This window comes from Camelus bactrianus, chromosome 3, assembly GCF_048773025.1.
Source record: "Camelus bactrianus isolate YW-2024 breed Bactrian camel chromosome 3, ASM4877302v1, whole genome shotgun sequence".
NCBI classification, from domain to species: domain Eukaryota; kingdom Metazoa; phylum Chordata; class Mammalia; order Artiodactyla; family Camelidae; genus Camelus; species Camelus bactrianus.
In genome coordinates, this window is record NC_133541.1 from 46,544,122 (window position 1) to 46,556,401 (window position 12,280).

The 12,280-nt window shown below is 39.1% G+C and overlaps 1 protein-coding gene across 15 annotated transcripts in view; it reads left to right on the forward strand.

The window, feature by feature from the left end:
* The window catches only part of MAST4 (microtubule associated serine/threonine kinase family member 4), a 514,312-nt gene that overhangs the window by 466,728 nt on the left and 35,304 nt on the right, over nucleotides 1-12,280 (forward strand). For all 15 annotated transcript variants that reach the window (XM_074359140.1, XM_074359156.1, XM_074359144.1 and 12 more), the window contains 5 exons: nucleotides 741-826; nucleotides 7,420-7,628; nucleotides 9,072-9,210; nucleotides 10,696-10,828; nucleotides 11,690-11,855. In XM_074359140.1, coding sequence (XP_074215241.1) covers nucleotides 741-826; nucleotides 7,420-7,628; nucleotides 9,072-9,210; nucleotides 10,696-10,828; nucleotides 11,690-11,855 — 733 coding nt within the window. The remainder of the gene's footprint in view (nucleotides 1-740; nucleotides 827-7,419; nucleotides 7,629-9,071; nucleotides 9,211-10,695; nucleotides 10,829-11,689; nucleotides 11,856-12,280) is intronic.

Sequence of the window (12,280 nt, forward strand, 5' to 3'; positions counted from 1 at the left end):
AAAGGGACTGTTGCCATAGGGAACATGCAGGTCTGTAAAGAGTTAGGCAAAAAGTGGTTTTCTTTTACAAAGAGGGAGTAACAAAGCTAGAGAATCTTTTACTCTGAGCCCGGTCAGTTCTCAGGATGAGCTGAACTTTTTAAAGAGCTATCTTGTTGAAAATTGGTATCTTTTTGAAAATTAGAGTATGGGTGGATGGAAGGAAGGAAGGGCTAGCTTGCTCTGCTCGGCTGCCCCGTTCATTGCCAACTACCTTTTCCAAATAGGAAAGGTTGCCCCAGGGATGAAATAGACATGGTCTGGCCAGGCACAGAGAAGTCATGCCATCCACCAGCCCATGCAGAGCCACTCCAGTCCGTTTTTTGCTGGTTGACTGAAACTAGAGTTAAGGTTTGGCATTTTGGACTTAGTCTTTTAAAGTTTTAAAATTTAGGATGAGGCTAAATTAAGTAGCTTACAGAGGTAAACTAAAATCAGGAATTTTCAAAAACTTGATGCCTCTCTCTCTTGGAAATGAGGTTCACTTAAATGAAACTGAGCCACTGTCATGAGGAGTAATTAATCAGCACTGCCTTGGAAATTTGATCTTTAAAGCTGTTCCCCAGGTTCCTTTGGCTGGAATTCTGCACTTCAGCATATGAAAACAACAGAGCATATAATTCAAATATTATTTATTTTGCTGCTAAAATCATTTTCTTGAATTCTCAGCTATTTTTTCACTTCTGTATTTTGTCTCCAAGAGCTCTAATGCTTCCCTGAAACTTCGAAGGAAACCTCGGGAAAGTGATTTTGAAACGATTAAATTGATTAGCAATGGAGCCTATGGGTGAGTAATTCAAGAAAACTCTCTATTGTATTTTAACACCCCTGAGAGATATATTCTTCACATTTCCCCTTTGCCAAATAGATGTTGTTGGGGACTTTAGTTTTCAGATCACTGCTCCTTCATTGGTGGGTATAATGTGATGCCCAAATCATTCTTTATTGGTTACCCCATCAGAAAACATTCCAGGTGACCTGGGAGTTATTGAAGAGGGTTGGAGAAGACTTTATATAGTAAAAATTTCTAAAGAAAGGGAAAATTGTTATATATGGTGTGTTTATCTAGATACACACACACACATCTGAGATACAAATATAATATGTATCTCTGAATATATATAAATTCATATATAGCATTTCTACTCGAAAATTAGCTTAAGTATTTGTCCTGTCTGATCAGCAGTCAACCTTGTGAGAGAAGCACTTAAATAAGAAGGCTGGTTGAAAGTTTAAAGCAATACACTCCTTTTAGTCTGTGTATATTACACCAGGATTTTTTTTCAGTTGAACTCTATGCTGTAATCTGATCACATTAGTGGTGCCCCTTCCTTGATTTATTTTTACAGACAGATGATTTCCTTCTCATGGCGTAAGGTCAATACTGACAAGATCTTTCTCAGTTACTAATAGTTCGGGAGGGTAATTAATAAGCAACCTGTGTCCTGATCCATTTTAGACAACCCAGAACTCCAGTTTAATTAAGTATTAATCTCAATTGCATCTGTAGGTGGAGAGCAATAAACAATCCCGTAGACATTTATTGCCATTTATCACACACACGAGCAGATGAAATAGAAACCATTTTTGTTATGCCCCAGGGATGTCTCTTTTTACATTTTTTTTTCCGCCTCTCATATTTTCTGCACCATTAACTTAGTGAAGAACTTAAATATTTGTGAGTCCTTTCTATGCTTCACTGATTTGTTTTCAGGATTGTGTCAAATGGCATATTTCCTGATGTGGCTTTTAAATGCTTTCTGATGTTTTATTTTTGCAATATTTTATTTCTTTCCAGGACCTCATTGGAACTTTTCTACCTGAGAAAATTGTTTTAGCGTGCAGCTGTTTGTGGCTTTGTTTGTTTATTATTGGTCCTTAGTTCTTTTAGTTCTGGAGATCATCTGAGGGTTTCTTCTTTGATTTAAGGGGTCTGTGGGCTTGAGCACGGCTCGATTTTATTGGCGGTAGAATTCTGGAAGAGGATTATCGGTGAAGCACCACTTCTGTCAAATTTGGGCATATATCTTAGCAGTATTTGGAGCTGTAATTGGTTGAGTAAACTCATTTGTAGTGCAATTAAACCACTGTATAGTAGATGAGGTATATCACACTTTGGGGAATGGTTGGGGATATACAAGAAGTTAAACAAGCTGTGAATCAGTAAACACCCAGGACGCAGGCCAAGTCATTAATGGGCTTACAAGCTGCCTGCAGGAGCCTCTGCAGATCAGCCAGAACTTTTTTTTTTTCCCTCTTTTGCTCTTCTCTGAGTTCATCTCTCATTACGTTTCTGACAAATTTCCTCTGCGTTTTAATTATTTTTAATTTAAAATTTGAATAGAGCTCCACTCATCAGCCCACCCATTCAGGATGCTGATAGTGGGCTTGTGTGAACTGGCTGAACAAACAGTCCCCTGTGGGTCCATGAATCGGGGCCGTTCAAGGCTTGCTTAGACACCGGTGTGACTGAGCCCACCACTCACATCAGTGACTCAGAGTGACAGCAGTTTTGTGACTTCTCAAAAATGGCTTACTCTGGGCACTAACCCTCTCATTAGAAAGAGCTGTAACCCGTCATGGTTCTCTCGACATCCTGCTCAGTGACAGTTCATGGTATAAAGCCAGTTTGCCAAGTTGATAAGCCCGTGATTTCCTGCTCTGTTTAACAGGTTCCAGAGCCCTGACTGGCAGTTGGACATCCCTTCATGCCAACTCAGCACTTTGTAGAAAGCAAATGCTTACCGTGTGCCAGGCGCCATGCTAGTTTCTTTATATGTGTGTCCTCTTCTCACAAGACCTCGTGATGTGTCAATATTATTTCCACTTGGGTGTGGGGAGAGAGAGGCTCAGATACTCAGATACCAAGCAGAGCTCTTTTCTCCCTCACAATAGCGTTTAGAACTTTTTGGCATCTCAATTTTTCCATCCAGCACTTCCACCTGGATTTTTAAGTTACAATTTCGAAAGTCTTCGAAGTGAAAGAATAAAATTGACCTAAAATTTCTAAAAGAAAGAAAGCTCCATTTGAAAGGCACAGTGCTTCTTCACATTTCTTTCTAGCCTTGCTGCGTGTTCTTCTCTTTTTAACCCTCCAAGGACAGGGTCATTTACCTGAGAGGGCAGGTGTGCAAGTCTGTGAGTCATTGGAGGCCCCTTCTTGCGCATGCCCTCCGCTGATAGCCTTTGCTCTCCACTTCCCCTACCACATGCACTCTCCTTCCCACGTGCAGGTTTGCTCGCAGGGATTCCTGTACGGGGCTCTCAGATTCGTGTATAATTTTATACACGTGAAACATTCACACTCCTGGTAAGACAGATTCATTCTGCTCTAGATCCTGCCAGCTTCCAATGCCATTTCTCCCCATCCCCCACCTCTGTTCTGCGTGGGTGGAGTGATGCTTGACTCAGCAGCAACCAGGGTCCCCAGTTGTGCCCGCTACCCCATGCATCACCTCCCACCCTTGAATTTCCTGTTTCACAAGGAGGTCAGTGTAGGAAAAGAGGGACGGAAGCAGCCTTTTCAAAGAAAGCAACCCTGGGGGCCAGAAAGCAGGGTTAAGGGATGAATCAGTTCCTTCTAGTTTTATGGCCATGGGAGGTTTGCAGCTCTGCTTAGCAGTGTTAGATGTCTGCTGGCAGGCTACTGTTTGTCTTTCTTTGTTTCTCATTTTCAGCCTCTCCCTCCCTCTCTCTCTCTCCCCCTTCTCTCTCTGCTGACTTAAGTAGATTTGGAACACCGACTTCCAGGAAGGGAAGGAAGGTATATGAGAGATACCACTTACAACTAAACAGATGTCAGCATTAGGATGATAGGAACAATATGCCCAAAGCAGTACAGAGATGTGAGAAAAAAACAACAGAAAACAAAACAAACAAAAACCCAGCGACAGGGAATTTTAATTAAGTCTAGTTGACTTTTGCCACTTGATCAAGATATGTATGTCCTGAGGCAATGATATCTCAAGCCACCTAAAGGATTAATTTCAGCTGGTTAGGTAAATTGCCCTAAGGATTACCTGATTATTTTAAGTAAATAGCAAGGGAGAGCAGAAAGTCAAGTCAAATTTTATGAACTGAAAATCTGAGACTTAAGATTGAAGAGCTTTTATACACGTTACCTAGTCTAGATACTGGTCAAATTGGGCATCTTTCTCTTTTTTTCTTTTTTTTTTCTCTTTTTTTCTTTCATAGAGTCCTATACATTCCTGTTCTTTTTCCTTCATTTCTTGTTGTTCTGAAACACACTGTGGAGCAGTTATTTATATAAGAAATTATGATGCGATGTGAAAAACCAAAATGGCAACCTATTAATAGTCAAAAACTGAAGTTCACAGTATTATACGTCTGGGGTACCCAGCACTAAACTTACTCAATATTAAATATTGAAGAAGAGATGGAAAGTGAGCTGTATTCCAGTTGAGTCTCAAGAATAGACAAGTGTTTATATGAAGATACTGTTTTTTTCTTTTAACATTTTCAGTTCCAAAGTTTATTTTGAAAAATAGTTTCTCTGTTTGAAAAATCTTCATGTCAATATCTACCAGTGACAAAGAGGAAGCCTCGTTATTTTCTGTGCTCCCTTTGACTCTCTGTCCTGCTGTCAGCTTCTGATTAGGAGAAGCTCAAGGGTTTTGAATCTTGATTTTATCCAATCAGTAATAGGAAATAGAAAAAAATTTTTAAAGTCTTTGTTCTGATTCAGAAAGAATGAACAGTTGTGAGAAGGGGTAAATTGAGAGTTCAAGATTTGCAGTCACTACTACGTATGAAACAGATAAACAGCAAGGTCCTACTGTGTAGCACAGGGAACTGTATTCAATATCTTGTAGTTACCTATAATGAAAAAATATGAAAAGGAATATATGTATGTACATGAATGACTGAAACATTATGCTGAGCACCAGAAACTGACACAACACTGTAAACTTACTATACTTCAATTAAAAAAAGAAAAAGAAAGAATGAGTAGTTGGTTAATAAAAAAGTTGGTCAAAGTGGGAAATCACCAAAAAATATGTACTTTATTTTAATGTAACCTAAATATGTATATAAATTTACTAACCTTTTAATATAACACCTTTATAAGATAGCCAATATGAACCATACTCATTCATTCCTCAGTATCCGACAGGCATTGGTTCCAGGACCCCTCCTCAGATACCAGAATCCACAGATACTCAAGTCCCTTGTATAAAATGGCATCCTCTCGGACACTGTAAATCATCTCTAGATTACTTATAATACCTAATACAACGTAAATGATAGGTAAATAGTTGCCAGTGTGGCAAATTCAAGTGTTACATTGTGGAATTTTATGGATTTTTTTTTTTTTTTTTACATTTTCAATCCTCAATTGAATCTGATGATGCAGAAACCATGGATTTGGATGGCCGCCTGTCCTACATTGTTTGTGTTTTCCACTTTTAGCTTCTTTAAAGGTGAAGCAAGAACTTGAAGCAATCTAAATGCAAGAATCTTGATTTTTATTATTTTCTCAACTTTCAGAAATCTCACTCATACTAAAGCAATAGGAATTTTATTTAGTAACTCACGTTTATCTGTCCTTTCCCAAGCATTCTTTTCAGTTCTTTTATGAGCAACACTGCTTTCTATTTTCACACTCATGTTTCATCAGTTTAAATATTTGTTTAAATAAGTCAGTCATGATTTCAAGCCTATCCAGAAGAACAGGTGTGAAAGTAAAGCCAGCTGGTGGGAGCCCAAGTGTTTGGGCATCCTGCTGAGAGAGGACCACTAGCCCATGCAGGAAGCAGTGGGGGCCCAGCCAGCCAGCTCCCTTGTCAGTTTGCTGTATAGTGGGATATGTGGAGTGTGGTTAAGACAACTTTTCACTATATAGGGAAGGAAGAGCTAGAAAACCAAATAAATGAGAAGAGAGAAAAAGGAGTAAAGCAAAAAAAAAGAATGTTTAAACAGAGACCCCAAGAATGTGTGATCTAATGACTGAAGGGAAAAGATGGATACAGTTAGAAGACAAAGATGTACACACTTAAAGAAAGATGAATTCCTGGTTGAACACTTCAGAGGAAAACATGCATTTTGATTCAGCTGAGATTGAATATACTTAAGATCTATGGAAGTGCATCACCCTGACATGCTGGTTCCGCAGGAATTTAGGGTGTCCTAGTCCCCCTTGCTTTCCTTTTTCAGGAGCAGTGAATATCACTAGCCAGCATGCATTTCAGACAACCCCTTGTTTAGGAGGCAGATCCTTGGATGCACTTTGCTATGATTGATTGCTTTTTAGGTAAATTATTACTTAGTTGATCATTGCGTTTGTTGCAGGACAGCCTCGTGTAACCTGTTACACACTTCTACTTGATGGCTCTTTAGGTAGATTGTTAATTATTTGAGCATTGCCTAACCTGAGAGTTCAAACCTGTCCTCCCTCAATAATGAGACAAGTGAGGAGTAACTTATGAGAAAAGGAGCCCCTCCAAGACATTTTCCTTGTTGTTCATCATTTCCAGGTAGAGTTTGAAGGATCCTCCTTCTAATTACCTCTTTTCTCTCATCATTTGAGGCTTCAGGGTGTCAATTGTCTTTACTGAGACAGAACTGGTTCTATTTGGGTGAGGCTTTCGGCAGAAATTCCATGTAACCTGTTCATTTTACAGTAAAGTTGCCGGACACCTCAGCCTGGGTCAGATCGATCAGAAATGCAGTGACTTTGGACCCCCTTTTTGGTTGGGAAATGCATTTCCTGTTGAAGTAGGCAGAGGTGTAACTCAGTCACGCTGAGGTGCGCAGGGAGGAAACCGGCTCCGTGTTGAAGGGAGGGCAGCCTCACATGACCTAATACATACTTACTTATCTGGAAAGTTCATGGGAAGTAAACTACTCTCAGGCAGGTTGGAAATCAACTCTGGTCCCTTTTGGCAGATCCCATGGGTGTCATAGAATATTATTGCTTTAGTCATTTGAGAAAAAATGCCTAACGTATCCAATGCCGGAAAGACCGCGCTCAGGATATGTATGTTCTTTTGTTGTTTCGTGTTCTAACTTATGTACTGGATTTTGTTTTGTTTATGGGAAAACTGACAGCAAGAGCTAGCTGTTGGAAAATAGCTCAGTCTGGAGACTGTCCATTTCCTCTTCCTGGGCAGTATAGATGAATTTGATGCCTTATCTGTGACCCATAACCTTTATTGAAAGAATTAAAAAAAAAAAAAAGAAATCAATCTAGCGAAAGGACTTTGGCCTGGAACGGGATGTTTGTAGCTCCCAGCATAGTTTGTAAGAGTTGAATCCCGGCAGCCACATGAACTTAAAAAAAAAAATGGATGATGGCATGGTTTATGGTACCCAGAAGCATCCCCTCTTCCTGTGAACCCCAACTCTCGTGCTCCTTTTCAGGGCAGTCTACTTTGTTCGGCATAAGGAATCGCGGCAGAGGTTTGCCATGAAGAAGATTAATAAACAGAATCTCATCCTCCGAAACCAGATCCAGCAGGCCTTTGTGGAGCGGGATATCCTGACTTTTGCAGAAAACCCTTTTGTCGTCAGCATGTATTGCTCCTTTGAGACGAGGCGCCACCTGTGCATGGTCATGGAGTATGTGGAGGGTGAGTCAGTCTCGGACATGGAGAACGTCACACCTGGGCCCAGAAACCACTGGCCCCTCTGTGTGGCTGACGCTTTCTGTGTTTGTGCCCCTCCGTGGTTGTATCCACGCAGGAACTGAGGCCAGGCAGTGAGATGGCTGTATTCCCAGTCATTATCTTCTGATAATTGCTTGTAAAGTGCCAGCTCTACTATAACAAAGGGAAAATGAGAGCTATTTGGAAAAAGGTTGTTTTCCCTTTTTAATAGCTTTTCATCCTAAGTACCTTCTCTCAATTAAAGTTAGAATATGGGTGATGGCACTTTCCTACTTATTTTTATCATATACCATAAAAACATTCATTATAATGGATCTTCTTAAAGAATGCATTCACAACATTGTAAACTGACTATACTTCAATTTAAAAAAAGAAATTTATATTAAAATCAAATAAAAACAGAAACAAAACAAAAGAATGTATTCAAATATATCCTTTTTGGTATGTGGTACAAAATTAAAAATGAGCTAGGAGAAAGGTACATTTAAGAAAATCTAACTTTTTTTACTTTTGAGGGTTTGTGGTTTACCTTTTGACTGCTCCAAGTAATCTTATTTCCATCAATTTTACATTAAATTTTTGAATGTTTCAGTGGTCATGACTTGTGGACATAAACAATGTTAATAAAATGAATAGGTAAGTAAGGGCCAGAACAATTTCCAAAGCATCTAATTTAAGCTCTTGTAAATGTTTGCACAGAATCCCAAAACTTTGTATCTTGAAGAAACATGAAATACTGTTTTCATTTTGCAGATGAATGAACTGAAATCCAAGAAAGGGGAAGCATTACTGGACATTTAGTGGTAGATACAAGACAAAACAGCTTTCCTGATGTCCACCCGTTGGTCTTTTTACCACACCAATACTTTATTAATTTTTGTCTTGGTTATGCTAACAACGATAATTGACATTTATCACATGTTTAGTATGTGTTGGCAACATCCTGCATTCTTTACATAGAGTACCTCACAATGAAAGCAATGACACTGTTCGTATCCTGATATTACAGATGAAAGAACCAAGCCTAGTTTGCCTAAGCTGTCCCCACCTGTCAGAGTCAGAGCTGAGATTTGAACTCAGGCAGCCTGATTCCAGAATCCAGGTTTTCAAATGATTTATTTTAAATTGTTACCATATTCCTAAAACACATCAGTTCTTCAAATTTCAGTTCCACTTCAGGCCACATCTGCTCCCTTATTAGTATGGCTTCTTAAATAAAAATCTGTATTTTCTCCACACCACTTCTTAATTAGAAATATGGTTACCTAACACAGTTTCCACTTATGAACGTGGTACACAGTGTGTGTGGGTGGAGGCCGGTCTGCTTTGAAATGCTGCAGTCTAAACCGGTGGTCTTTAATCCTAGGTCATAGGACACCTGCTAAATCTTTTCCTTGTGTTCTGTAGGGGGCGACTGTGCTACCTTAATGAAGAACATGGGTCCTCTTCCTGTTGACATGGCCAGGATGTACTTCGCTGAGACGGTCCTGGCCTTGGAATATCTACATAATTATGGAATTGTACATAGGGATTTGAAACCAGACAAGTATGTACACTGATGAAACATATGCCTTTTTCCCATACAGTGCAGAAAGTTTTCTTATGTCTATAAAAGTGTTTTCTTTTAATGCTGCTTTGTACATTTTAATGTTCCCTCATAATGTTCCCAAGTGAGTCATTTTTAACAGTATATATGGTTATTTTTGTATAATCTTTTTAAAGGCTGTAATGTTGATAACGATAGCTTTTAAGAGACAAAAGAAAAAGTTTATAAAGCCAGGGTTAGTTAATTTTTTAAAAGTTTTTTTTATTATGTAAACTTTTGAATAGTTGCACAGAATTCTGCGTTGTTCTCTGGACAGTTTCTGCATTTGGAATCATCCTTAGATAATCCTTTTCTACTCCAAGATGACGTACTTGATATTCTTTCCTATTTTATTCACAAATTAATTATTATTTAATTTTTAATCTATGTGGAGTTCATTTTGGTGTCTAATTTGAGATACAGATAGGCGCCTTTTCCCCAAATGACTAGCCATTCATCTTGATACCACTTATTAAATGTTTCACACTTTCTCTACTAATTTGAGACACCTCTAGAAGTATTACATATGTAAGTATGGAAAGATTTTAAGTGTGCTGAACATTTTATGATAAAATTGTCTCATGTTCATTCAGAAAATTTGAGAAATACAAAAAAAGAAAAACTTCATTCACAACATGATCAAACAAAGACAGCTGTGAGAATTTGGGCTGAGAGCCTTCCAATTGCTTTATTTCTTTTGACTCCTCTACTTCAATTTTTCTATCAAGTAAAATTATTTTCTACTTAAAGTGAAAAAAGTTTAAACTATAAATTCATAAAGCTGTCACTTGCGAATTCTTTGCACGTATAAAAAAATGTAGGTTTTGTACTTAATGAGTAGAAACTTAAATTCGAGCCAGAAGTTGAAATCTGAAACAATGCTACCTTTTTCTTCCAAGTTCTTTATCTCGTGTCTCATTTGAATCACAGATTGGTTGCTTATCTTGATTGCCGATGTGTGACATAGGATTATTGGTAGCCCTTTCTCTGCTATTTTCTTATTGTGAAAATGGAAAGGTGGCAAGAGTTCCATGCGTGAATTTTTCGGAGAGCTTCAAGGCATGAATGATGCTGTGCGCCTGTTCCAAGGAAGATGTGCTGGGCCTGGTCTCCGGCCCTCCCTGTGAATTACACTCAGCCTCCAGATACATATATTTTACATCTTTGTGTGACTTCGTCTCTTTGCAGGCTGTTTTTTACTCTTTTATTTATTTATTCTGTAATGGAGGTACTAAGGATTGAACCTAGGACCTCATGCCTGCTAAGCATGCGCTCTACCACTGAGCTTTACCCTCCCCGTCCCCGCCCCACACAGGCTGGGTTTTGTAATCAGATTGGTATCTGTGTGCTAAATGCTCTTACAAATTGACAGTGGGAGGGAGAAAAGTAAAAACAAAAAATGAGCTTCCAAGTGAGTGCTGTAAAATGTGTCCTTCTGCTCTGTAGTTTGCTGGTCACCTCCATGGGGCACATAAAGCTGACCGACTTCGGATTATCCAAGGTGGGCCTAATGAGCATGACTACAAATCTTTACGAGGGTCATATTGAGAAGGATGCTCGAGAGTTCCTGGACAAACAGGTAAGCTTGCGCACTCTTCAGTTCTAGAGAGAAATACAAAGTACAGTGTTGTTGGTGAAATTCAGAATCGACTCTCGTAGGCCAGCTTCGCGTTAGCACTGGGGATGTAGATGTCTGTATAAGCCTTACGTTTAATAAAGTGCAAATTGCTTCCATTTTTCTCCCTGGGCCTCTTTGAAGTGTCCATCCCTCCACATTCCTCCCACAACATTATGGGCTATTAGTAAGATGAACGATCTAATTGTACACCAGTGAGGGTGTGAGAGAGACAAATGGAAAACTGTTTTTGTAAGGAATTCAGGAGTCTCACTAGAGTCCTCATGAAACTCACGATGCGTCGTACAATCACGAGTGCTCAGATCCGAGCCATGGCCCATTTCCCTTTAAGCATGCCTCATTACCGTGCCCACAATCTGTTCATTGTACAGTTACTTAAGGTGAACGCATCTCAGCTGTCATGCTTTTATGCAGTAACCAGGATGTGAATATATTTTGGTCATAGAAATACTAAAACTCTCTCTGATGAGGATGGTAATATTAAATTTGAAGATCTCAAATGTTTTTAATATTGTAAGTAAAAACCACTCAAAAGGGTCAAACCCTTACTTGGAAATTAGACATTACACACAGTTTAACGTTAGAGCAGCATTTTAAACTTTGCTCTTTTTGGCATTTAAGTAATTCAGTGCCTTTGGTATTATAGATGCTGACTTAGAATTGCTGTTCTTCAGTTCTTTGTCCATGTGGTTCCATGTGGTTGAGCAGGTGCACTCTGGGTGAAATAATTGATATTTAACCATCTTGCTCATTTGAATGCATGTCTAATATTCCAATTATTCTAATATTGCAATCATCTTTCAGGTCTGTGGCACACCTGAATACATTGCACCAGAAGTGATTCTGAGGCAGGGCTATGGGAAGCCGGTGGACTGGTGGGCCATGGGGATTATCCTCTATGAATTTCTGGTTGGATGCGTGCCATTCTTTGGGGACACTCCCGAAGAGCTATTTGGACAAGTCATCAGTGGTAAATATTCAGGAGTTATCTTTAAGCCACTGTTGGGGAGAAGCTATTTCATATAATTCTGTGGAGTATCGCTGTTTTGACTACTAAAATGTTAACCTTTATCAAACGGTGTAGCCAGCAGATTAAAAGAACTCACTCATCATAGCACATAACTGACTTTCACATTCTCAGGAGAGCAATTTGTGTTGGAAATTGATCTGAGGAAGTTTTGTTAACACGGAATTTGGAAATGTACTAGCAATGGAACCGATTTTTATGGTGTGCTTTTTCTGCAAAAGAAATTGGTGTGGGATTTGCAAATGATTTCCCTGCTGTCCAGTCTTCCTTTCCTTAATAGGAATGTTGCACCAGGGAAGAAAAGGTTAATGTGGGTAACATTTACATAAATGGGGAAAAATGGCTAATGGCACAATGAAGAAATTAAC